This window comes from Mesoplodon bidens, assembly GCF_964165515.1.
Source record: "Mesoplodon bidens genome assembly, chromosome: 18".
In the NCBI taxonomy this organism is placed as follows: domain Eukaryota; kingdom Metazoa; phylum Chordata; class Mammalia; order Artiodactyla; family Ziphiidae; genus Mesoplodon; species Mesoplodon bidens.
In genome coordinates, this window is record NC_138175.1 from 27,507,691 (window position 1) to 27,532,874 (window position 25,184).

The 25,184-nt window shown below is 38.7% G+C and overlaps 1 protein-coding gene across 8 annotated transcripts in view; it reads left to right on the plus strand.

The window, feature by feature from the left end:
- Positions 1–25,184, plus strand: part of CNOT1 (CCR4-NOT transcription complex subunit 1) — a 104,961-nt gene that overhangs the window by 66,914 nt on the left and 12,863 nt on the right. For 3 of the 8 annotated variants that reach the window (XM_081216863.1, XM_081216862.1, XM_081216869.1), the window contains 23 exons: positions 66–216; positions 1,447–1,648; positions 2,598–2,744; positions 3,935–4,059; positions 4,300–4,586; positions 5,509–5,587; positions 8,134–8,364; positions 8,691–8,831; positions 10,253–10,432; positions 12,174–12,290; positions 12,610–12,720; positions 13,066–13,143; positions 13,334–13,511; positions 14,338–14,468; positions 17,420–17,716; positions 18,454–18,594; positions 18,688–18,792; positions 19,382–19,501; positions 21,481–21,672; positions 22,232–22,374; positions 22,825–22,933; positions 23,033–23,202; positions 23,861–24,113. In XM_081216863.1, coding sequence (XP_081072989.1) covers positions 66–216; positions 1,447–1,648; positions 2,598–2,744; positions 3,935–4,059; positions 4,300–4,586; positions 5,509–5,587; positions 8,134–8,364; positions 8,691–8,831; positions 10,253–10,432; positions 12,174–12,290; positions 12,610–12,720; positions 13,066–13,143; positions 13,334–13,511; positions 14,338–14,468; positions 17,420–17,716; positions 18,454–18,594; positions 18,688–18,792; positions 19,382–19,501; positions 21,481–21,672; positions 22,232–22,374; positions 22,825–22,933; positions 23,033–23,202; positions 23,861–24,113 — 3,688 coding nt within the window. The remainder of the gene's footprint in view (positions 1–65; positions 217–1,446; positions 1,649–2,597; positions 2,745–3,934; positions 4,060–4,299; positions 4,587–5,508; positions 5,588–8,133; positions 8,365–8,690; positions 8,832–10,252; positions 10,433–12,173; positions 12,291–12,609; positions 12,721–13,065; positions 13,144–13,333; positions 13,512–14,337; positions 14,469–17,419; positions 17,717–18,453; positions 18,595–18,687; positions 18,793–19,381; positions 19,502–21,480; positions 21,673–22,231; positions 22,375–22,824; positions 22,934–23,032; positions 23,203–23,860; positions 24,114–25,184) is intronic. The other 5 variants (XM_081216867.1, XM_081216865.1, XM_081216868.1 and 2 more) reach the window with 5 other exon arrangements.

The window sequence follows — 25,184 nt, forward strand, 5'->3', positions numbered from 1 at the left end:
CTAGATTTGTTTATTTAGGTGTTCTAGGGAATAATATGACTTTTTCACTTTTCATTTCTCTTAAGGAGTGTTTCTCAGGAGTTATCAGAAACCATCCTCACCATGGTAGCCAACTGCAGTAATGTTATGAACAAGGCCAGACAGCCACCACCTGGAGTTATGCCAAAAGGACGCCCTCCTAGTGCTAGCAGCTTAGATGCCATTTCTCCTGTTCAGGTAAATGAACACTACACTTGGTACATCTCCATTTGTTCATAGACTTGGAATAGAATAAACTTCTACATCATCATTAATAATCTACTCAGGAAATTTTTGTCTGAATTTATTACATTTTAGATAACTGCATGTCTAGTATCCACTTAAAGGAGATCCATAAATAGGCATTGTGGTTGAGAACAGATTTTAATCATTAAGTAGAAAGAACATGACTATGAGAGGAAAGATACAAAACAACTTATTTAGGGCTTCTTTTTAAAATAAGAATAACTTAGACTTGAGAAATAAGCACTGCCTTTGAACCTGATGTGTCTTGTTTGTAGCTTCACGGGCCAAGCAACAGTGCTAGAGCATAAGGACTTGTTATAACTGGGGCTCTTCAGCTCTCAACTGAACTGCTCTTTTAAAAACAAGGTACATTTAAGTTACTCCCTGACACCAACCACCCCCTTCTCTCTGGGAGCAACATATTCCGCTTCTATTTTCAGCTGCATTGAATGGCAGATTGGGGTTTATTTTAAGAAAAGAAAGAGCATTTAGTGATTCTTCAGTGACCACTTTATAAAAGGCATTTTGTGTATTATTTTGTATAGTCACAAAGGTCTGAAATAATGCCAGAAACTAAGAAGCTTAGAAGTGCAGTTATTAGATATTTTATAAAATCTTTTGGTGAATAGTATACCTTGTTTTTTGTTTCTGTTTTTGTTTTGGGGGTTTTTTTGTTTTGATTTTTTTTTAATTTTTTAAATCAGAGCTGATCTCCTCCAACCCCAAGATTCTCAAATTTGACTAGATATATTTGTTTTGACTAGATTTCTAATTTCTAATGCTTTTATTGTGTTGAAAGTTAAATAACTTGCATTGAGAGATTTGTTTGTTTTAAAAGGGCTTACTAGAAATTTTACTGACTGCCCCATGTCACTACTAAATGTTTAGTAGTACAGCTTCAGAGAAATTCATATGAAATGTTATTCTTGAAGTTTTATAGCCCTCATATTGTGGCTCTGGTTCTTTGGCAGGGGCTAACTCTTTAAACCTAATCCATCTATGATATAATAAGAAAAATGACTGGTACTCTTGATTTGGGGATTTAAGCATCATCAAGATTGTGTGTGGTTTTGCTTTATATAAAGCATTTGAAGAGCTGTTGCTAAAGATTGCTTTACCTGTGTCGTTTGTCTGCCTTTGCTTGAAGTATGTTTAATACGTTTTTATAATGTTTTTCTTTAGATTGACCCTCTTGCTGGAATGGCATCTCTTAGTATAGGTGGTTCAGCTGCCCCTCACACCCAGAGTATGCAGGGCTTTCCTCCAAATTTGGGTTCTGCATTCAGTACCCCACAGTCACCAGCAAAAGCATTTCCACCCCTTTCAACCCCAAATCAGACAACTGCATTCAGTGGTATTGGAGGACTTTCATCACAGCTTCCAGGTAAGGGGGTCGGTGGGTAGGGGTGCAGATTATTTGTAAGCCTCATCGTGCCTTAGTGTATATAAGGTGTTTTGGAGTCACTATGATAAAGGAAAGCTGCTTGAACTAAATCGTGAAAAATTGCTCTCATATCCAAAGTTGGGAAGAGAAAAACATTACATTAATTTAGTCAAATTGCAATGAGGATATTTGTACTTGTAAAGTTAGTTGAATTATTCAGTAAGGATTCTGTTACCAGATGATAGTGTAAATATTAAAAGTGTGTTAACCACATTCTGAAGAACATAGGCTTAGATCAAAACTCATAGCTTTATGAATTACTCAAGGTTGGTATAATAAAGGTAGAATATTTCACACATCAGATTCCGGTATATGTTCTGCCTTTTTGCACCTACCTTGAAAATGATAGTAAATCCCTAAAACTTTTCCACATATTTTGGCTTTTTTTTTTTTTTGTGCGGTGCGGGCCTCTCACTGTTGTGGCCTCTCCCGTTGCGGAGCACAGGCTCCGGACGCGCAGGCTCAGCGGCCATGGCTCACGGGCCCAGCCGCTCCGCGGCATGTGGGATCTTCCCGGACCGGGACATGAACCTGTGTCCCCTGCATCGGCAGGTGGACTCTCAACCACTGCGCCACCAGGGAAACCCCACATATTTTGGCTTTTAACTTACATGTTGAAGTAAAGGTTGCATTTTTCTCCCCTCTACTAACCACATGTTTCTCCTAAGCTATCTATCTGAACCTTTTATTGCCAGAGTATAAGTTTAGAGTACTAAAACCTAAGGAGTGAAATGTTGTAATAACTCTGTAACCTAGTTACCACTGAGTTAACAAAAGACCCTAATTTTTTAATTAATATAAGTTTTTAATTAAAAACTTATTTTTTGATGTGAATAAAGTCAAGAATATGAGTAACGATAAGACTTCTGGCTGCCTTCGTTCTTTCTAGTAGGTGGTCTTGGCACAGGCAGCCTGACTGGTATAGGAACTGGGGCTCTTGGACTCCCTGCAGTGAATAACGATCCTTTTGTGCAGAGGAAACTGGGCACCTCTGGACTGAACCAGCCTACATTCCAGCAGAGTAAGATGAAACCTTGTAAGTGGTAGTGTTGTCTGTGATTGTGAAGTGTGACTGATGCATATGAAACTTGCATGTCCAATTTGTTGTCCCTAGAGTTATATGGACAAAGACATTGACTTGTCTTAATATATTGTTAGTAGGGCCGTTGATACGCCTCCTAGATCAGTGGGAGTAAATTCATACATGTAAATTATTAAAACAAAAATTTGAGGTATCATTCCACCTTTGATCCTGGATTGCCAGAACAAGGTGACAGTTAATAAGAGGTAGCATCCTTCGAGGTGTTATCCTAAAAGTCAGAAGTAAAGAGAAAAGACTTTGAGCAGTTGTAGTCTTATGTATGTAAGTCTTATACTTATCCTAAAGATTTTTTAGTGTTTTTTTTCTTTGTTTTTTTTTTTGTTTGTTTTGTTTTTTTTAACAAATCAGGAGCAGCCAGGAGAATTTCAGATTTCTGTTTCAGCTTGGCAGTTTATAAAGTAAATAACTATATTTTATTTACTTTAATGTTTGTTTATTTTAATATAATAGCTTTATGATACATATAGCCTTATAGTACACATAATTATTGCCATATATATGATGCTACAAAAACCAATTTATTAAGTTTTAATCTCCTTTAGTAGGTTATTTCAAAATCAGAGACGTCCTCTTTGTAAATACATAGGTATCATTGGCTTATAAGTATCCTTGTCATTGGGACTAAATATTCATCTTACAAGGTTTGAAAGTATACCAAGTGACTTGAAAATATTAGTGTGAAAGACTTGTCTGAATGTTATGTTTTGTAGCATGCGTTGTGTTTATATCAAGTGTCATGCACATGCATTGAGAATTCTTACATGTAAAAGGTGATTTTTTTTTTTAATAAAGTAGTAAAGATTTGTTAACCTCGAGTGAGGTTGTATTGAGGATAAGTGCATTATGAATTTGAACCTAGTGAACTTTCATGGTGTGATAAATCCTTACGAAGAAAGTACTAGGGTAGGACTATGGTTGTAAGGCAGTTTTGTGAGAATCTTTTGTGTCCCTAGAGCACTTGAATATTGAAACTTGACCACTTAAAACACTTCACTTTATTTTTTCGTTAAAATTCAAACTGTATTGGTCTCTCTGGCTCTGCTTTATGTGGGGGAGTGATGCTTTATGTGGGGGAGTGAAGGAAGAGCCTAAATGCCCACTGGTTGCTTTTCTGTTTCTAACAGCGGACTTGTCTCAGGTGTGGCCAGAGGCAAATCAGCACTTTAGTAAAGAGATAGATGATGAAGCAAACAGCTATTTCCAGAGAATATATAACCACCCACCACATCCAACCATGTCTGTTGATGAGGTGAGTGTCTAGGACGATCTAATTCTTTATGGTTTAGGTAAATCTTAAATAAATGCCCTTTTCAAAGTGAAATCCCAACACAAAGTGTTTTGATATGTCTCTGCATCTTTGGAAACCTTAATATTTGTCTCAGGCTCAGTTTATTGTTAAGTATTCTGCTTGACAATAAAGAATATTTGAGGAATGCTCTTAATAATAGTTTCCTTTATGTGTATATCATTTTTGTCTTGCTTTCTCCAGGTATTAGAAATGCTACAGAGGTTTAAAGATTCTACCATAAAGAGAGAACGAGAAGTATTTAACTGTATGCTAAGGAACTTGTTCGAAGAATATCGGTTCTTCCCCCAGTACCCTGATAAAGAGTTACATATTACAGCCTGCCTGTTCGGTGGGATAATCGAAAAAGGACTGGTCACTTACATGGCACTAGGTTTGGCCCTACGATATGTTCTTGAAGCCTTACGCAAGCCTTTTGGATCCAAAATGTATTATTTTGGGATTGCTGCACTAGATAGATTTAAAAATAGGTGAGTGGATAGGTTTCCTGTGAAGCTTCTCTTTTTTAATAGAAGGAGAAACAGTAGCTTACTTTTCAACTAATTCTTGCCATGCCTTATCATTATATGTATATTAACTAATCTTAATGACTGTAAGAAGTAAAAGAGGAAGAAGTGAAGATAATTAAATTCGTTACAATTGACAAATATGTGGTAGGAAAAGTATAAAATGAAATAGCAATTTTTTTGGTTTGTTTATTGAGGTATACTTTATATACGTAAAAGTCGGTATTTTAGGTGAACAGGTCTTTGAAGTTTGACAAATTCTAACAGTTGTATAACCACTGCCACCAACACCACAATCAAGATACGGAATATTTTCGTCACCCCCAAGAAGTTTTCTTATTCCCCCTTTGTAGTTAACTTTCCCTCACATCTGACCCTGGGCAATCACTGATCTAATTTGTCTAGTTTTTCCAGAGTATTATTTAAATGGAATCATACACAATGTGTATGAGTCTCACTTGCACATAGCATGATGCTTTTGAGATTTATCCATGTTACTGCATATTTCAGGAGTCTGTTTCTTTTTACCGCTGAGTAGTATTCCATTGTATGGGTTCATTAGCAAATTGCTTTTCTGTTCACCTGTTGATGAACATTTGGAGTCGTTTCCAGACAGTAGTTTTAGTGGCTCATTGTAATCTAATATTAAGTGGAATAAGACCTTTAAAAAAAAATCAGTGATACTGTTTTTTGATGTAAAAGGGGTGAAGTTCATAAATATCCACCTCCTTACTTCTTTGTTCTTCCTTTTGGCCTTCTCTTCAAATAAGGTATTTCAAAGGTAGAAAGGGGGGAAATGGCCTAGACTAGCTTTTGAAAATTTTAAAATTGTGCTGCCTCTGTTCTTACATGAAATGGTAAAAAGACTGAATGTTTTTGTTGGCAGATTGAAGGACTATCCCCAGTATTGTCAGCACTTGGCTTCTATTAGTCACTTTATGCAATTTCCACATCATTTACAGGAGGTAAGTGTCTTCAGTACCTAAGTAGTTGGATGGTTTATCTATTTTAATTTGAATTTGGATTTACTGGCAATGGCATTAAGATTTCTTAATGATTGGCATGATACAGGTATACGTATTATTTGTTGCTTGTTTTGCATCTTAATCATGAAAAAATACGGATTTTGGGTTACCTTTTGTAAGCAGTGGTTTTGCTTGATTTCATAAAAGGCTTTTGCTAGTTCTTTCAGCCTAACAATGCTGTTGAGGTAGACATCTTTCACTGTTAACAAGAATCCCTTGCCTGAGTCTAAAAAGGATTTGGAGTGGAACTCTGATTAAAATAAGTAAAGTTGTCCCTCTGATTTAAATGTTAACATGAATCAGAGCTGTTTCTTTTTGTTGTTTTGGTGGTGGTGGTGGTTTGGTTTGTTTGGTTTTGGGCGGAGGGTGTGCTGCTCCACGCGGCTTGTAAAATCTTAGTTCCCCAACCAGGGATTGAACCAGGGCCAAGGCAGTGAAAGCACCGAGTCCTAACCATTGGACCACTAGGGAATTCCCAGAGCTGTTTCATATAAAACTTTCAGACCAGCTGTTTCTTAAAAATACAGCCGCCTTAAACTACCTGCTTAGATTCCTTTGAGGTTAAAAATGAGACAGTCCCTGAGGAAATGGACCTAGAGAATATACATTTTAAGCCATGTTATGTGATTATTCTTGATATTTGTAAACTTTTACTTTAATGATTCATTTTAGGTGATAACTAAACATTCACACTTTTGCCTTACCTTTGGTCAAAGTCAGCTTATAGAGAACACAGAAAGTTGATTAATCTCTATTATCTTTATTTTACTTTATTAAAATAAAAGATGAACTACTTTATAAGATCATATTTTTAAGAAATCAGAAAGATCAGAATTTGAACCTACTTTTAATTCTATTATAATTTAGTCCAGTGCTTTCTACCTCATCCCACTGGGTTTGTTTGTAGGAGGGTAGGGTCATTATGATGGTTTAGCCTAAGAAACCATAGCATGGGGGGCAGGAGTGTATTCATGCCTCTTGAGGGGGTGGAGGACTGTGCCAAAACTATAGCACTGAAAACTAGACAGGAAAGCAGAGTTTGAAAAGCTAGGATGGGAGGTCAGAGGCTTACTACAATCAAGTGTTTTTGGAATTGAGAGCTGGGAATATGGGCCTTGGAAGACTAGAGAGAACAAGGGAGGTGGTATGAAAGTGATCACACAAAGCAGTGATAGGTGATAGTTCCCACTATAACAAGATACCCAGAGAAGAGAAGGGAGATCATTGTTTATATTTCTATAGTCAATTTAAAGGGCTGTACTTTCTTCAGAGATTCTCCTTCCTTGAAAATGTCCTTTTTTTTTTTTTTTTTTTTGCGGTACAAGGGCCTCTCACTGTTGTGGCCTCTCCCGCTGCGGAGCGCAGGCTCAGCGGCTGTGGCCCACGGGCCCAGCCGCTCCGCGGCATGTGGGATCTTCCCGGACTGGGACACGAACCCGTGTCCCCTGCATCGGCAGGCAGACTCTCAACTACTGTGCCACCAGGGAAGCCCCTGTCCCCTTTTTTGAATAAAGTTATTGTATATATAGATAATAGTTTGTTTTGTTATAGGTACAAGCTGTGGGAAATAGTATCACAAAGGGTGTGTCAGTCTTCTGATTTGTGTGTGAGTAGGAATTTTATTGGTCTGTGAAATGAAAAAAAAAGAAAAACTTATCCTAGAACATCCAGTATCATGCTTACCTCCAGTTGGCTAGGTGGTGTGGTATACACTGTTTTGTGGTAATAGCTTTATTGAGGACTCACATTGCAGTGTGTTTTTTAGGCCATGGTTTTCTCATCAGCATCCAATAGAAAAGAAATTAGTTTGGGCTTCCCTGGTGGCGCAGTGGTTAAGAATCCGCCTGCCAATGCAGGGGACATGGGTTCGAGCCCTGGTCCGGGAAGATCCCACATGCCGCAGAGCAACTAAGCCTGTGCGCCACAACTACTGAGCTTGCGTGCCACAACTACTGAAGCCCGCGCGGCTAGAGCCCGTGCTCTGCAACAAGAGAAGCCACCGCGATGAGAAGCCCACGCACCACAACGAAGAGTAGCCCCCACTTGCAGCAACTAGAGAAAGCCCGCACACAGCAACAAAGACCCAACACAGCCAGAAATAAATAAACTTTTAAAAAAAGAAATCAGTTTACTATATAAATTATAAAACTTTAAAGTTTACATGTATTAAGGGATTTAAGGAAATTTATATGCAGGCATTTGTGGCTACTCTTTTGGAACTTGTTTTGTTAGACGAGTTCTCTTATAAATACTTTAAAAACATACTAATATTTTACCTTTACTCCTTAAGGAGCTCATGGTATCCACTATATATTATAGATATAGGAATATGGACCGGAATGGGGTGAGACGTAAGGGAGATAGATGAACCAAAAGAGCGCTCTGAAATAATTTCTATTCTCTCAGTAGTGAGTGAGGTGTAATTCAAAAATTGCAGTTTCTGTTAAGAACTCTTTTAATGTGTTTCTCTCTCCCTACCCCCATAGTATATCGAGTATGGACAGCAATCTAGAGATCCTCCTGTGAAAATGCAGGGCTCTATCACAACCCCTGGAAGTATTGCACTGGCTCAAGCCCAGGCCCAGGCCCAGGTTCCAGCGAAAGCTCCCCTTGCTGGTCAGGTTAGCACTATGGTAACCACCTCAACAACCACCACTGTTGCTAAAACAGTTACAGTCACCAGGCCAACTGGAGTCAGCTTTAAGAAAGATGTGCCAGTAAGTAGGTCTATCTTTTTTCTTTGTTGGATTTGATATGTTGTAATATATCCAGTAGTGAACATGTATTTTAATTTTATTAAAAACAACACATGTCTACTAAAAAAAAAAGCATTTCTCCCTTTGTCTCTCTGCCTTCCCACCCCAATTTCCCACACACAGCCACTATTAATAATAGTTCAATACATATTCTTTCCAGCACTTCCAGTACACAATCATACACACCATGTATATTTTGTATACTAAAATAATCTGTATACATTTCCCCCCCTGGGATTTGTCTAGGAAGGATTTCAGTTTGTTTATTTTATATTTTATTTCTTTAGCCTTCTATTAATACTACAAATATAGATACATTACTTGTGGCCACAGATCAAACAGAGAGAATCGTAGAGCCCCCAGAAAATATCCAAGAGAAAATTGCTTTTATCTTCAACAACCTCTCCCAGTCAAATATGACACAAAAGGTGAGTCTGAAATAATAGTTTATATATCACTACAAATGCTCTCTATTCTTTTCCTTGATGGGTTGGGGGATTTATATATGACATTCTGCACCCTTTTAACACTTTTAAAGGTAGAGATAATAGAATGAAAATGAAGGGAACATGGATATACAACTACTGGTTGTGGATTTTGTAGACATTAAATAGCACTGGTTTATTTTTTATTTTATTTTATTTTATTTTATTTTTTCTATTTTGGCCGCACTTTGCGGCGTGTGGGATCTTAGTTCCCTGACCCGGGATTGAACCCACCCCCTGCAGTGGAAGTGCAGTGTCTTAACCACTGGACCTCCAGGGAAGTCCCAAATAACATTGTTTTGCAGTAAGTTACAGCCTTTTTGAAGTAAACTTGAAATGATTTCATGATGATGGAAATTTCATTTGTATTCCTAATCACAATTCCTGTCCTCCCAGAAACCATTAGGCGCCTAATAAGTGAGGTAGAGCTTCTGAAAAGTAATGATACGCAAGATTATGTGCTAAGACAATACCTGGAAATGTCCATTTTAGTCAACAAGATTAGCCCGAACAAGTGGGTTTTGAGATGTAATTTATAATGCAGGTACTGCCTTTGAAAACCCCACCATAATTGATTGGGGGAGAATTTTGAAGCACTCAGCATCCCTTTTGGAAGAGAAGTTTGAAACTTTACAGATAATTCCTGGAGATATAAATTTAGGAAAACAATAGTTCTGGTGTCGGGTCTGTTAATAGCAGGTTTGTAGATGAGTAATATATCCTCTTTTGGTCAAATGGAGAGTAAGTAAGATGGGGTTGAGGGACTACATATTTTGTAATTTTAAAGTTTAAAGTGACAGTAGATGTTTCAGTTCTAATCACCCAGTTAAAGAGATGATTGACTCTATACTTAGATGAAATTGAACATACTGTACTTGGATAGCATCTGTCTGAAATTGGGGAGAGATGTAGCATGGTACTTTATTTATTTTAATTTATTTATTTTTGTCTGTGTTGGGTCTTTGTTGCTGTGCGCAGGTTTTCTCTGGTTGTGGCGAGCAGGGGCTATTCTTCCTTGTGTGGTGCGCGAGCTTCTCAATGCAGTGGCTTCTCTTGTTACGGAGCATGGGCTCTAGGCGCGTGGGCTTCAGTAGTTGCGGCACGTGGCCTCAGTAGTTGTGGCGCACGGGCTTAGTTGCTCCGTGGCATGTGGGATCTTCCCCGACCAGGGCTCCGAACCCATGTCCCCTGCATTGGCAAGCGGATTCTTAACCACTGAGCCACCAGGGAAGCCCTAGCATGTACTTTAGCTTCTAATTTTGCAAGGAGCCACATGCTGTAGTATTGTTCACAGAAACAAAACACAGAACTGTTATTTTATCATCTTTTAATTGTATACTTCCCATGTCATAATGGTTGGCTAGGTTGAAGAACTAAAGGAAACTGTGAAGGAAGAATTTATGCCTTGGGTTTCACAATACCTGGTTATGAAGAGAGTCAGTATTGAGCCAAACTTTCACAGCCTATATTCAAACTTCCTTGACACACTGAAGAATCCTGAATTTAATAAGATGGTTCTGAATGAGACCTATAGAAACATCAAAGTAAGTGTTCTTGTATTTCTTTTTATTAATGTTTTGAGTTTGGAAATACTTGATTGTACAGGTGTAATTGGAGGGGGAGGGGTATTGCTGTTTTCCCCTGTTTGTGTATATGTTAAAGTATTTATGAAAGTTGCTCTAGGCTTTGTTTCAAATACAGAACTAAATTTTCTTGAAGAATTTAGTCTCACAGACACATTCTATGCGCTATTTACTTTGAAAGTAACCACTCTTGTGAATTTGTTTTCATCATTCTATGCATGGTTTTGAAATCTTTACCCTTTGTGCATGTTTTTAGGAAAACAATAGTTCTGGTGTCAGGTCTGTTAATAGCAGGTTGTAGATTAGTAATTTATCCTCTTTGGTCAAGTGGAGAGTAAGTAAGATGGGGCTGAGGGACTACATATTTTGTAATTTTAAAGTTTAAAGTGACGGTAGATGTTTCAGTTCTTTTTTCTCCCTCTGCATATTATTTGATTATATACCCTTAGCTTTAATCCCTCTGTTTTTAATAGTCTTATAGAAATCCATTATATTGGTTGTTAATATCTTTCACTATTACAGAAACAGAGCTGCAGTGAGTATTTTCCCTTATGTCTTAAATGCCAGATATCTCAAGAGTCTAGACCTATTGTGGAATAGTTGTTTAGCATTCTCAGAAGTTTATTTTAAGTTCAGACTTCCTAATGAGCTAATGCTTGTTCTATAAAACCCAAGTATTTTTCTTAGGAGGAATAACTTTTCAAGAAAACAGTGTGAACCAGCATGTAGCTGAAAACATTCTTTGCTGAATAACTTGGAATATTGGCTTAGGAACCAGCACTATATTTAAACCTGTGGATAGGAATTTTCCCTATTCTTGGTTACGCTGTAGTGCAAAAGAATTCCTGGCTCCTTTCTGTTGCACAGCTGAGTTTGTGCCATTCTGCTGTTGCTGTATGGAGTTAAGGAACATAACTATATTCAGCGTTTGTTATTTGATAGCAAGAATGATTGGGATATATAAAAATTTCCACATAATCTGGAGCAGAATTTCAAGATCCTTTCTTTTAAACAAAAGTTTAAATTACAAATTTAAACTTAAAGTCATAAATTAAAAGGTATCATATAGTAAGTGGGTATATGTGTGTACCCAAGACACTCTTCATGTGTACCCAAGGCACTCTCATGTATTGGTTCTGTCCCCCTTAAGAAAGTAAGAAGTAAAGAATTGAAGAAATGGATTAGGTCTCCTAGTAATGTGATAAGTGTGTAAGCAATATTACACTGTATTCTAGAAAGTTATCTTAGTTGTCTCCAGAGATAATGCTAAAGCTCACAACATTTACTGCAATCTTGTTGTGTTCCTCAGTATGCCTGCTGTCTGGGAAGGACTTAAAAAGTATAGCTATAGTCTTCATTTGAATTGAATTTAGCTCTTCCAGATAGATTTGCAGTTGGGTCTCTGCTTCAAACCTAGCTAAAATTTTCAGTTGTGGGACCATACATGATACTTTTAACCTTGTGTTACTTTATACAATATATTTGTATTACTTTTTTTTTTAATGGAAAGGCATTTGAAGGTAAAAATGTTACTGAACACAACAAAATATCACAATGATACATGGATGAGATCTACGTTGGGGGCATGTTCTCCATTGACAGCTTGTTTTTAATGTAGAATAATGGAATTCTTAAACATTTAGTTGAGAATATTTTTTTATAAGCTCATTGTCATACCTTCCTTAATCCTGCACTATTTCAGGTGCTCCTGACCTCTGATAAAGCTGCAGCCAATTTCTCTGATCGTTCTTTGCTGAAGAATTTGGGACATTGGCTAGGAATGATTACACTAGCTAAAAATAAACCCATCTTACACACTGTGAGTTTCAACTAAAAGCTCATGTAAAACTTGAGAATGTTCATACAGCATATTCTGTTTAAAAGTCTTGACTTTATTTGGGGCTGTAAAAGTTTGGCCCATGTTTTGAATCCCTAATTGCATGCTCATGGCCTTACATTGTTTAGCAGGATAAACAAAAGCCAATAAGGTATGATTGTTACCCCTTCCTTTTCATAAGGCGAGGGTCAAGTTATTGATTCCAATTTCAGGGGTGAGTTTGGCAAGGTATAATTGGGGGTGTTTTGTGAGGGATTTTCTAGTATATTACCAGCTTTTAAAAATATGTTTTTTATTCTAGGACTTGGATGTAAAATCTTTGCTGCTAGAGGCTTATGTTAAAGGACAGCAAGAGTTGCTCTATGTAGTCCCCTTTGTTGCCAAAGTCTTAGAATCTAGCATTCGTAGTGTGGTGAGTAAATTTTAATATTTTATTGATGGCTAATTTGTAAGAGTTAGTTTGTTTTAGCACAAGGTTTAGAGGCTATATCCTTAGTTCTTATGGACATAGAGCTAGTTCAGTTAGTTTTCCTCAGGGAAACTCGGGATTTCCAAATTGAGAGGCCAAGCAGTATTATTATAGGACTGATTTTAATGGGTGGTTTTGGGTTCTGGTGTTTTTCTGAAATATAATATTATAGATGGGAAGGCTAGGGGTTTTATTATGGCCACATAGGTGTAAGTGCTTAACTTTTAGATAATACAATTTAAAGAGTAATTTTGGGGCAAGCTTATTTAACATAACGGTTTTCTTTAGGTTTTTAGGCCCCCCAACCCCTGGACAATGGCAATTATGAATGTATTAGCTGAACTACATCAGGAACATGACTTAAAGGTGAATTTGTTGCTCTTTATCCCTAAGAACAGTCTCTGGCTTTACATTATTAAAATTTACAGGAAAAAATAATTTACAGGAAAAAGAGGGTATTTGGGGGGAAGCACTATGACAGATGGGTGAGAATACTATATATTATGAAGCTAAATTTTCATTTTTAATATTCTAATTGAATACTGGAATTATGCAGTTAAACTTGAAGTTTGAGATTGAGGTCCTCTGCAAGAACCTTGCATTAGACATCAATGAGCTGAAACCTGGAAACCTCCTAAAGGATAAAGATCGCCTAAAGAACTTAGATGAGCAACTCTCTGCTCCAAAGAAAGATGTCAAGCAGCCAGAAGAGCTCCCTCCAATCACAACCACAAGTAAGTGTGATAATTAGCCCTCTGTTTATCAGATGTTCTCTTAAATGGTACATTCCCATGCATATAACAAATTATAATTATTCTGTGTAATGGGATGCTGAAACTTTGTGTACTTTCTGGTGAGCCTTCTAAATTAAGGAAAAGTTAGTTATGTTTAGGCATTGTCTTACTGTATTAGAATCTATCTGGGTAGTTCATGTGATACTCATAACTAATATTATTAATCAGTTGTTTCTCATATCCCAACTAAGCCAGGTTATCTTTTACACTGTTTGAGGTCTCCGAGAGAAAGAATTGCATTGGCATGATGACCTGTGTTGTTATTCAAATCTGGGGGTGGCCAGACCAGCTCAACCTGTTAGGGGAGTGGATTATTTGACCTGGGTCCAGGAGGACTGGAAGTGCGGGGGCTGTAGGAGTGTAGAATGATTGGGAGTTGTGGTTAGAATGAACCAGCTTTTCTTCTTTTTCTCAGCTCTCAGTGTAAGAGTCCCCAGGTAAATCGAGGGAACAGCCTAGGTTGAAAACTGACATCTATAATATAGAATAATCGAACAGGGCTTGGGCCTGCTAATGTGGCATGACCCCTCAGTTGCTTTCTGTGCCCACCGTGCACCAATACAGTTTTACCTGCTTTGTTCAAATCTCTATTAGAATAACAATTTCCCTTATAATAATTCAAGGTGGAAGAATGTGACCTGTGCCACCCCTCCCCCCATTCAATTAGTTTAATTAGATAAAGACCACATCATGCCCTGCTAATTTTATACTAAAGTCAAGAAGTGTGCTCCTTTTATTAGCTCTTATTTTATCTCTCTACATTTAGCAACTTCTACAACACCAGCTACCAGTACCACCTGTACAGCCACGGTTCCACCACAGCCACAGTACAGTTACCATGACATCAATGTCTATTCCCTTGCGGGCCTGGCACCACACATTACTCTAAACCCAACAGTAAGTAACCACCACCCTCTTCCTAAGTTCCTACTTTGTGACAAGGTAAACTGGTTACTTTCCCATCCCTCTTCCCCTTCCTTCTGAATTCCTAGGTTGTAGGCTTTTGTGGCAGAGAGTAGGGATCAGGAATTGCTGTGTAGTATAGCTGAGATCTTTTTTCTACTCTAAAAATAAGTCGTTGTGATTAGACATCACTTATATTGGCCCCTCATGTCCAAACCCATGAAAATTAAGTAAGCTGCCAATATAATCAAAATCTCCAAGTATTCCTTATATAGTCAGAAGATGCTTAGTGTATACCATAGGTTTTTTTTTTTTTTTTTTTTTGCGGTACGCGGGCCTCTCACTGCTGTGGCCTCTCCCGTTGCGGAGCACAGGCTCCGGACGCACAGGCCCAGCGGCCATGGCTCATGGGCCCAGCCGCTCCACGGCATATGGCATCCTCCCGGACCGGGGCACGAACCCGTATCCCCTGCATCGGCAGGCGGACTCTCAACCACTGCGCCACCAGGGAGGCCCTACCATAGGTTTTTGTTCTTTCTTTTTTTATTATTATTTTTAAATTTTATCATTATTTATTTATTTATTGTTGGCTGTGTTGGGCCTTTGTTGCTGTGTGCAGGCTTTCTTTAGTTGTGGCGAGCGGGGGCTGCTCTTTGCTGCTGTGCGCGGGCTTCTCATTGCGGTGGCTTCTCGTTGTGGAGCACAGGCTCTAGGCGCGCAAGCTTCAGTAGTTGTGGCACACGGGCTCAGGACTTACGGCTCGCGGGCTCTAGAGCGCAGGCTCAGTAGTTGTGGCGCACGGGCTTAGTTGCTCCGCGGCATGTAGGATCTTCCCGGACCAGGGCTTGAACCCATGTCCCCTGCATTGGCAGGTAGATTCTTAACCACTGCACCACCAGGGAAATCCCCAGGTTTTTGTTCTTTATATCATGTCACCTTAGTCTTGCATTAAGCCATATCTTTTGGAAGATAGCTGGAACTGAGCTGGTGTGTGCGTGTGTGTGTAAAGTCTCCAGGCCGAGGTCTGGAAGTGGCCTTAGTACACTCAGTTATATTTCTGTGGCCTGATTCTGTGAGATTGTCTGGTCTTAAATAACTTCCCATCAGTCCTTTTTCCTATACTTAAAGGTAGTATTCTACTCTGTATATTGAGGGTGATGATTGCTTGTTTATCCTCATTCTCTTATTCTGCTTAACACAGTTGTTTAGTTCAAAATCAGATTTCATGGTCTTTGCTTTTTAGAAATTGAAACAGTCGTAACATAAATACATTGAAGTTTTGTATTTAAAGGACTTTGAAAGGGTTTTAAAGAGATCATTTTTAACCTGTTTTTGTTTGTTTTTGCTTCTGTAGATGTGGCACTTGGTTTTTGGGGAAAAAACTAGGTCTAGAAATTATGATTCTCTTTTACAATACTCCCAATAATTGAATATTTTTATAAGTTCATCATGAATATTTTTTTAAGTTTTTAAAAAATTCAGTGAATACCTGGAAGCAGTCTTTCAATGAAGCAGGTTTCAGTGTATGGTAATTTTTTATAAAACTCTTACTATCTTGAAAATAATAGTTTTTGTAGAAAGCCTTTTCTCTTACAGCCATTATCTTGTAATAACTTAACGGAGTGTAATCTATAAAAATACTGATTACTACTCCTGAAACTAATGTAATATTGTAAGTCAACTATACTTCAATAAAATTTTTTTAATTTAAAAAACAAAAGTACCATGCAGAAAGTGAATAGACAAGCCACAAACAGAAATGATAGTCCCAATAGATATAACCACAAAGGATTAGTATTTAGTGCATATAAACAAACCTGCAAACCAAGAAAAGAACCCAACAGAAAAACTAAAGATATATTTTGTAGAAGAAGAAATATCAGAAGTCATCCAGTGGGCTTCCCTGGTGGCGCAGTGGTTGAGAGTCCGCCTGTTGATGCAGGGGACACGGGTTCGTGCCCCGGACTTGGAATATCCCACATGCCGCGGAGCAGTTGGGCCCGTGAGCCATGGCCGCTGAGCCTTCGCTCCTGGAGCCTGTGCTCCGCAACGGGAGAGGCCACAGCAGTTAGAGGCCAGCGTACCGAAAAAAAAAAAAAAAAAAAAAAGTCATCCAGCATATGGAAAATGCTAAACCGCATTAGCTGTCAGGAAAATGCAAATTAAAACCACAGTATAAAATTTAAAATCCCCCAACTAGGCAAAAATTGAAAGTATGATCATACCAGCTGTTGGTACAATAGAAACTGTTATGCATTGCTGGTGGGGGGTATAATATAATCATTTTGGGGGAAAAATAAGGCATAACCTATTAAAACTGAAAATGTGATTTTTAAGAAAAAGCCTCTTCTCTGTAAACTTGATTCTTTTCGCATTTCCCCATGCTACTAAACAAGTTTCTTTCTTTTCTTTTTTAACATTTATTTATGGCTGCGTCGGGTCTTAGTTGTCACACACAGGCTTCTTTATAGTTGTGGCATGCGGGCTCCAGAGCGCGTGGGATGAGTAGTTGGCATCACATGGGCTTAGTTGCCCCTTGGCATGGCATGTGGTATCTTAGTCCCCCAAACAGGGATCGAACCCGCGTCCTCTGCATTGGAAGGCGGATTTTTAACCACGGGACCACCAGGGAAGTCCCAAGAAGTTACTTTCTTTAGGAGTACTTGAGCCACAGATTTTGACTAAGCAGGTAGTATCTTTAAGCATCTTGTAATGAACAGTTTGCCCATGAAATTTTATCTCTAATCATGTATCACAAGATATACTGACTACTACGCCGCCTTTGGAGCCCAGGTTGTTTCCTTAGCTTTTCATTGGTTAATTTAAAGTAGAAATTGGTAGTTCATGGTTAACCTTGAAATAGTGACAAAAACATGGGTGTGATTACTGATAGAAATTGGGTTGTCTTATTTAAACAAGCTGTTGACTTGTTTTTTCCTCCCTAGATTCCCTTGTTTCAGGCCCATCCACAGTTGAAGCAGTGTGTGCGCCAAGCCATTGAACGGGCTGTCCAGGAGCTGGTCCATCCTGTAGTGGATCGATCAATTAAGATTGCCATGACTACTTGTGAGCAAATAGTCAGGAAAGATTTTGCCCTGGATTCTGAGGAATCTCGAATGCGAATAGCAGCTCATCACATGATGAGGAACTTGACAGCTGGAATGGCTATGATTACTTGCAGGGAACCTTTACTCATGAGCATATCCACCAACCTGAAAAACAGTTTTGCCTCAGCCCTTCGTGTAAGTTGATTATTTTCTTGCTGTTGTATAAAACTCATTATTGCTTATCTGAAAATGTTTCTTTTCCTTTGCTAGTAGCAGTGAGCATTTCCACTTATTATAATAGTTACCATATGTGTTTGATGTCCTCACCTTTAGACTGTAAGTTCTGTGAGGTGAAACGTCATGTCTGTTTTTGCTCACTATTATATCCTTAATAGTGTTTGACAGATAGTAGATACTCCAGATATTTACTGGTTTAAAGAAATGAAGGATTTTTTTAAAAAACTGCCTAAGTTAACAGTCTTGATTCTGTTTACCATGAAGAACTTAGATTTAAAGTACTTTGGAGTAGGACAGTACAAAACAACTTAAAGTGACTCTGTATGTCTGTGTGAGCACATACACACCACACAGACACACACACACACGCACACACACTCTTCAGGTAACTCAGTTATTAATTTGGGGTCTCATATGTCGTGGTTAATAATGCCTTTGTTTACTGCTTTATTGCTTTCATAGTGTTCACCATCTTCACAGAAACCTGGTAAGATGTTTCAGTTGAGTAGTATTTTCATCTTGTAGATGAAGATGATTGTTAGACTATTTCATGGTCACAGCTAATGAGTCTTAAGTAGAGTTGGAACTTCTAAAATTAATTTGTCTAAGTGCTGCATTTTCTATTATCCCATCTACCTGTTTCGTCTACCCACAGAAAACTTTAAATTTTTTTCTGTCTCTCCCCCCCCCAATAGACTGCATCCCCACAACAAAGGGAAATGATGGATCAGGCAGCTGCTCAGTTAGCTCAGGACAATTGTGAATTAGCTTGCTGTTTTATTCAGAAGACTGCAGTAGAAAAAGCAGGCCCTGAGATGGACAAGAGATTAGCAACTGTAAGTGTTTAGCATTTGCCTTTTAAGTATTTTGGTTTTCCATTTAAGAAAGTGCCTCATAACAAGAACCTCAGTGACTTTTTTTGTTTGCAGGAATTTGAGCTGAGAAAACATGCTAGGCAAGAAGGGCGCAGGTACTGTGATCCTGTTGTGTTAACGTACCAAGCTGAGCGGATGCCAGAGCAAATCAGGCTGAAAGTGAGAACTGGGGCCTCTGTCTCTCCCTGCCCCATCTTTGTTTTCTTTCTGTTCTTGTTGCTTAACTCCTCACGAGGACTAGGATAGGGGGTTTAAATGCTGTTTCTGAGAAAGCATTTCATTTCACTTAAAGGTTACCTGTGAAGAAGACATAGAAATAGCTTAGATGTGTCCCCTCCCCCTACTGTTGAAGTGCCTTTTAGTTCTTGTTTCCCAACTTGGTCTTCCCTTATGGTACTTGAGTTTTTATTGCTAGTTAGTTGTTGGTGAGAAGACGATGTTGAGAAATTTTATCCAGCTGCACTGGAGAATTGCACTGGCAGCATGGTCCTACTTGAGTCATTTCCCAGTGGAAAAGCTCTTAATTTATAAATAAGGGTGACTCTAACAGGTCTCAGGGAAATAGGAAACACTGAACTGTGTGCACGCACATGCATGCATATTCAGTCATGCTGTTAAATGTTGTAATGACTCCTGTGTCCCTTCTCACAACCCCTGTGCTTACTCCCATGCAAAATTTCCACTTTGATAGAAAGGTTTCCCTTGATTGTGAAGAGGATCCTGTTAAAGTAAGTTTTCTTCTTCCAAGGTTGGTGGTGTGGACCCAAAGCAGCTGGCTGTTTATGAAGAGTTTGCACGCAATGTGCCTGGCTTCTTGCCTACAAATGATTTAAGTCAGCCCACAGGATTTTTAGCTCAGCCCATGAAGGTAAATACTCGTCTTGGATTAAATTGAGTAATTTACAGTTTAATTTGAATATTTTTGTCAATCTATCACTGGTTCCTGGGAGCTTAAGTTATAGGGAAGAAAACTACCCACAGTTGTTGAGTTGTATAGATACTCTTTGTATCAGATCAGCATGGCATTCGGGAATTTTTATAAATCCATGAGGTTGATTTAACTTTCCTGTTTGGCCTAACTAAAGGAATTTACGTGGTGACCTCATGGCTTCCCCTGTTCTTTATAAAAACATTTTCTAAAAATTTGAAATGTTATTTACACAAAAGTTGAAAATGTAAGGGGAAACATTTTCCTTTTGAACCATTTGAACATAGGTGCTGATCTTGATGGCCCAGTCTCTTGAATCCTTTGGTCTGTGTTTCCTACAAAGACGTTCTTCTGTGTGACCATTGTATAACCATTGAAATCAGGAAGTTAACACTGATACCTTAGTATCATCTAATCCTTAGACCTAATTCAAGTTTTACCAAGTGTCCCAGTATTGTCTTTTTGTAGTAAAAGGACCTAAATCAGAATCACGCATTTCAGGGAATTCCCTGGCGGTCCAGTGGATGGGACTCTGCGCTTGTACTGCGGGGGCCTGGGTTCGATCCCTGGTCAGGGAACTAAGATCCTGAAAGCTGTGTGCCCCCCCCGCCAAAAAAAGAACCACACATTTCATTTAGTTGTTATATTTAAAAATTTCCCCTAACGTCAGTCTACTGCAGCTCCTTTTCTCATCTTCCCATGGCCTTCACACTTTGATTACAGGCCAGTGATTTTGTAGAATGACCTGATTTGGGTTTGTACAATATGTTCTCAGGAATAGATTCAGGTAGTACGTCTTTGATAGGAATACCACAGAAATGATGCTGTGTTCTTATTCTGTCCTATTAGGTTTTGACAGTTGGCCTGAATACTATATTTTCCATGGTTTGGATTATATACTTTCATAGGCTGCAGATTAGATGCTACAAGTGGTGCTGCTCTCAGCCTTTCCCATTATTTATCATGCTCTTTCATCACTTGATTGTATTGGTGTCTGCAAGGCTTTCCACTATCAAGTAAACAAAACACACCCCCACCAGTGCTTGCTTTGCACTGCACCACTTAATGGCATCAAGACCAAACAGTTCAGGAAGGGGAATGGAAGAGCCCCTCCATGTTTTGATGAAAAAGAGAGAGAGAAAAAAAATAATAAGGGTAGTTAATATATCAATAGACTTTGAAAAAATTTTTATTTTTTTGGCTGCGTCAGGTCTTAGTTGGGGCATGCGGGATCTTTAATTGCAGCGCGGGCTCTTCGTTGTGGCGTGTGGATTTTCTCTCTCTAGTTGTGGTGCGCAGGCTCCAGGGCACGTGGGCTCTCTCATTAAGGCTCGCGGGCTCAGTAGTTGTGGCATGCGGGCTTAGTTGCCCCATGGCATGTGGGATCTTATTTCCCTGACCAGGGATCGAACCCTTTCCCCCTGCATTGGAAGGCGGATTCTTATCACTGGACCACCAGGGAAGTCCCCCAGTAGACTTTTTTTTTTTTTAATTTTTATTTATTTTATTTTTGGCTGCATTGGGTCTTCGTTGCTGCACGTGGGCTTTTCTCTGGTTGCGGCAAGCAGGGGCTGCTCTTCGTTGCGGTGTGTGGGCTTCTCATTGCGGTGGCTTCTCTTGTTGCAGAGCATGGGCTCTAGGCGCACGGGCTTCAGTAGTTGTGGCACGTGGGCTCAGTATTCGTGGCGCATGGGCCTAGTTGCTCCGCGGCATGTGGGATCTTCCCGGGCCAGGGCTCGAACCCGTATCCCCTGCATTGGCAGATGGATTCTTAACCACTGCACCACCAGGGAAGCCCCCCAATAGACTTTTAAATTGCTACTTGTGCCATTGAAAAACTTTAATTTTTTTCCTCTCTCTCTCTTTTTTTTTTTTCTTTTTCCCCTCTCTTTTTTTGGTTATTTCCTCCTCCAAAACAGCAAGCTTGGGCAACGGATGACGTAGCTCAGATTTATGATAAGTGCATTACAGAACTGGAGCAGCACCTTCACGCCATCCCACCAACTTTGGCCATGAACCCCCAAGCTCAGGCTCTTAGAAGTCTTTTGGAGGTTGTAGTATTATCTCGAAACTCTCGGGATGCCATAGCTGCTCTTGGATTGCTCCAGAAGGTTAGTTCTTAAACTGTTAATTTTAGAAGAAACTAGGTTTGTAAATATCTAGTGACCTGCACCATTATGTACTTAAGTTATGCTTAAAATTTTAAAAATTAATATAAAGCAAGTTTTATTCTGTAATAAGCAGATGATTTTCTCCAGAGTAGAGTGTTGTAAATAATTACAACAGTAAAGTGTGAAATCTTCTCTTTTTTTCATAAAGGTAAGATTTTCTGGAATTATGATTATTTAAGAAACTTTAAAAGATAGCCCTTTAGGTTTTGAGGGACAGTTGATCCAAGTACTTGGGTAAGGGGTGGGGTATGGGGCAGCATTGTTATTACTGTGTAGGGACAGTGTCACCTTTCTCGACAGGGAAGAACACTAAGCATGGACTAGAAAGAACTCAGTGTGTGTGTTAGGCAAGTGAAAGGGATTTTAGTGAATGGAGAGATTGTTAACTTGTGGCTTTAGAAGGTATGTTGTACTTTGCATTAAGGTTTGGTTATTGACTTTGATAATTGGGCTGAATACTGTATTTTCCACGGATCTGAACACTTTTTTTCTTCCATAGGCTGTAGAGGGCTTACTAGATGCCACCAGTGGTGCTGATGCCGACCTCCTGCTTCGCTACAGAGAGTGCCACCTCTTGGTCTTAAAAGCTCTTCAAGATGGCCGGGCGTATGGGTCTCCATGGTGTAACAAACAGATCACAAGGTCAGTAGCCATCTTAGAAGAATAATATTTATTGAACTGCTTTCTCACATACATGACCCTAAATACTGAGTATTGTTGAATGTTTGTTCTTTTTCCCTCTGGTGCCCATGATGGATACAGAAAACCAGTACCTTGTTTGGGGGAATAAATGATAGATCATGGATTTTAAAAGGTTTCAGTGATTTCATAGAAGTGATGTTCATAAATAAATAATGTTTTAAATGGAATGCTTCGTTTTCTAGACTTCGAGAACAAAACTTGTGTTTTAACACTGGGTCATCTGTTCTACCACTTTACTGGTTATTTTGAATCTTGAAAACTGATTTTTAGTTGGTTTTCAAGGCATCCTTAATTTGGAACAAGTTACCATTTAATAAAATGGGCTCTTTATTTTACCTGATATATAGTATGGTTAAGCCTTTATGAATAAAGAAATACTGACTTTTCTAGGTGCCTAATTGAGTGTCGGGATGAATATAAATATAATGTGGAGGCAGTGGAGTTGCTAATTCGCAATCATTTGGTCAATATGCAACAGTATGATCTTCACCTAGCTCAGGTATGGAAGGAATTAAATAGGAAAAGTGACCTCTGGTAGTTGGGAAGTGTGTTTGCTGTAAGTGCTGTCTTTCTTACATTGTGCTTTCTTTGTTGCCAGTCAATGGAAAATGGTTTAAACTACATGGCTGTGGCATTTGCTATGCAATTGGTAAAAATCCTGCTGGTGGATGAAAGGAGTGTTGCCCATGTTACTGAAGCAGATCTGTTCCACACCATTGAAACCCTCATGAGGATTAATGCTCACTCCAGAGGCAATGCTCCTGAAGGGTGAGAAGGAAATGCTTTGGGATTCTTGTGTATTCAGGAGTCTAAGAGCTTTAGAAATGACTGTATAGACTTAGTAACGTTTACCTGTTATATAACTGCTTTACCTACCACATATGGTAAGCATTGGTGAGGCCTAGTATTGTCCCTTAAGATATGAAAGCTTAACTAACTGCCAAGTCTTCTTGCTGTAGAGCAGTATATACAGCACTAGATTTGGTGTCAGAGTCCTCTGTTTAAGGCCTGGCTCTGCTGCTTAAAAATCTGATTTTAGGCAAGTCGACTTACCCTCCCTAAGCCTGTTTCTTGTATAAAATGGAAATAAGATCTTGAAGAACTGTTGAGAATTAAGATGAATAACACAAAGCATGGCACATAGTGGGCATGCAGTGAATAATTTTTTGACCACGAACATCAGCTCCATTTCATTGGGCATCCTTTTTTTGTCAAGAAGTGACTTAACTGAAGTCAGTCATTTGCACATTATGTCCTCATGAGTAAACAGATATGAAGAAACCGAGGATAGTTTTGTTTAAATATGGGAATGGTAAAATTATCATCACTCTTGTGGTCTCTCTTAAATAAACAAATTGTCCAACTGTATGTCTGTGAAATCACAGCCATGAATAGACTGATTTTCATTCTGGATTTATTGTACTAGATTGCCCCAGCTGATGGAAGTAGTGCGATCCAACTATGAAGCAATGATTGATCGTGCTCATGGAGGCCCTAACTTTATGATGCATTCTGGGATCTCTCAAGCCTCAGAGTATGATGATCCTCCAGGCCTGAGGGAGAAGGCAGAGTATCTTCTGAGGGAATGGGTGAATCTCTACCATTCAGCAGCAGCTGGTCGTGACAGTACCAAAGCTTTCTCTGCGTTTGTTGGACAGGTAGAGCTTTTGGAAAGAAAGGTGCTTTTTATTCAACATAAGTAGGGTGTGATGCCTCCAATATTAAAGTTCAGTATTATGTACCTGTGGTCAGTTACCTCCATACTCATGTAAACCAAAAATGTCACCATCATTACTCTGTTAAATTGATACTATTTATTTTCCCATCATTGGTCACTAAGCAGTAAAGTCAACATTTCCCATCTCCTTTAGTTCTTTTTGTCTGATTTCATTTGTCACAGCTACAAAGTACAATGGGTCAGGTAATGAATAATGAAATTGCCAAATGTATGTAGTAATTTTACCAGCTTGATAATCAGCAGTGATGGGATTACGGGCTAAGCTGTAAAGTTCTTATAATAGCCCATGTTTAAAAAGTAAAATAAGGAGTACCCTGGTGGTCTAGTGGTTAGAATTTGGTGCTTTCACTGCAGTGGCCTGGGTTCAATCCCTGGTTGAGGGAACTAAGAATCCTGCAAGCCCTGAGGTGCAGCCAAAAAAAAAAATTTTTTTTTTGTAATTTAAAAGTAAAATAAAACACAACAAAGCAAAAACTTAAGTCTTTAAATGGTGGAGATTTTTATTTTATTTTCTAAATTAAGTACCTTATCTACCTAAAATAGCTTATTTCTGCAATTCGACCATTTTATTTCTTCAAACTGAGACCAAAGCTTAGTTAGGTGTGCCACCAAAGAAAGATGCAAATTAGATCTATTATCAGATAAATAACAATTGAATGTGGAAGAGCTGATTTGAATCTTAGAAGTTGTCAGGAATTGGATTTACTTTTCAAGATGACTAATTTCTTAGTAAATCATACTAAGTAAGTTTCTCCCTTAAAAGAATCGAGGGAATTATAAAAACATACCCTATTGAAAAGCTGTTACTGTATACTTACAGTTTGATTTCTCATTTGGATAGAGGAATTACAAATCAATTGGTTTTTGTGATCATTGACATTTCATGGGTATGGATGTGGCACCTGTCTCAGCTCTCTTGTTGTCTTATTTGCTCATGTTCTCTCCATTTGAAAAAAATAATGTATTATACTTTTCTGTTCTCTTTTGAATCCTTTTGAGAATTCCTTTTTTC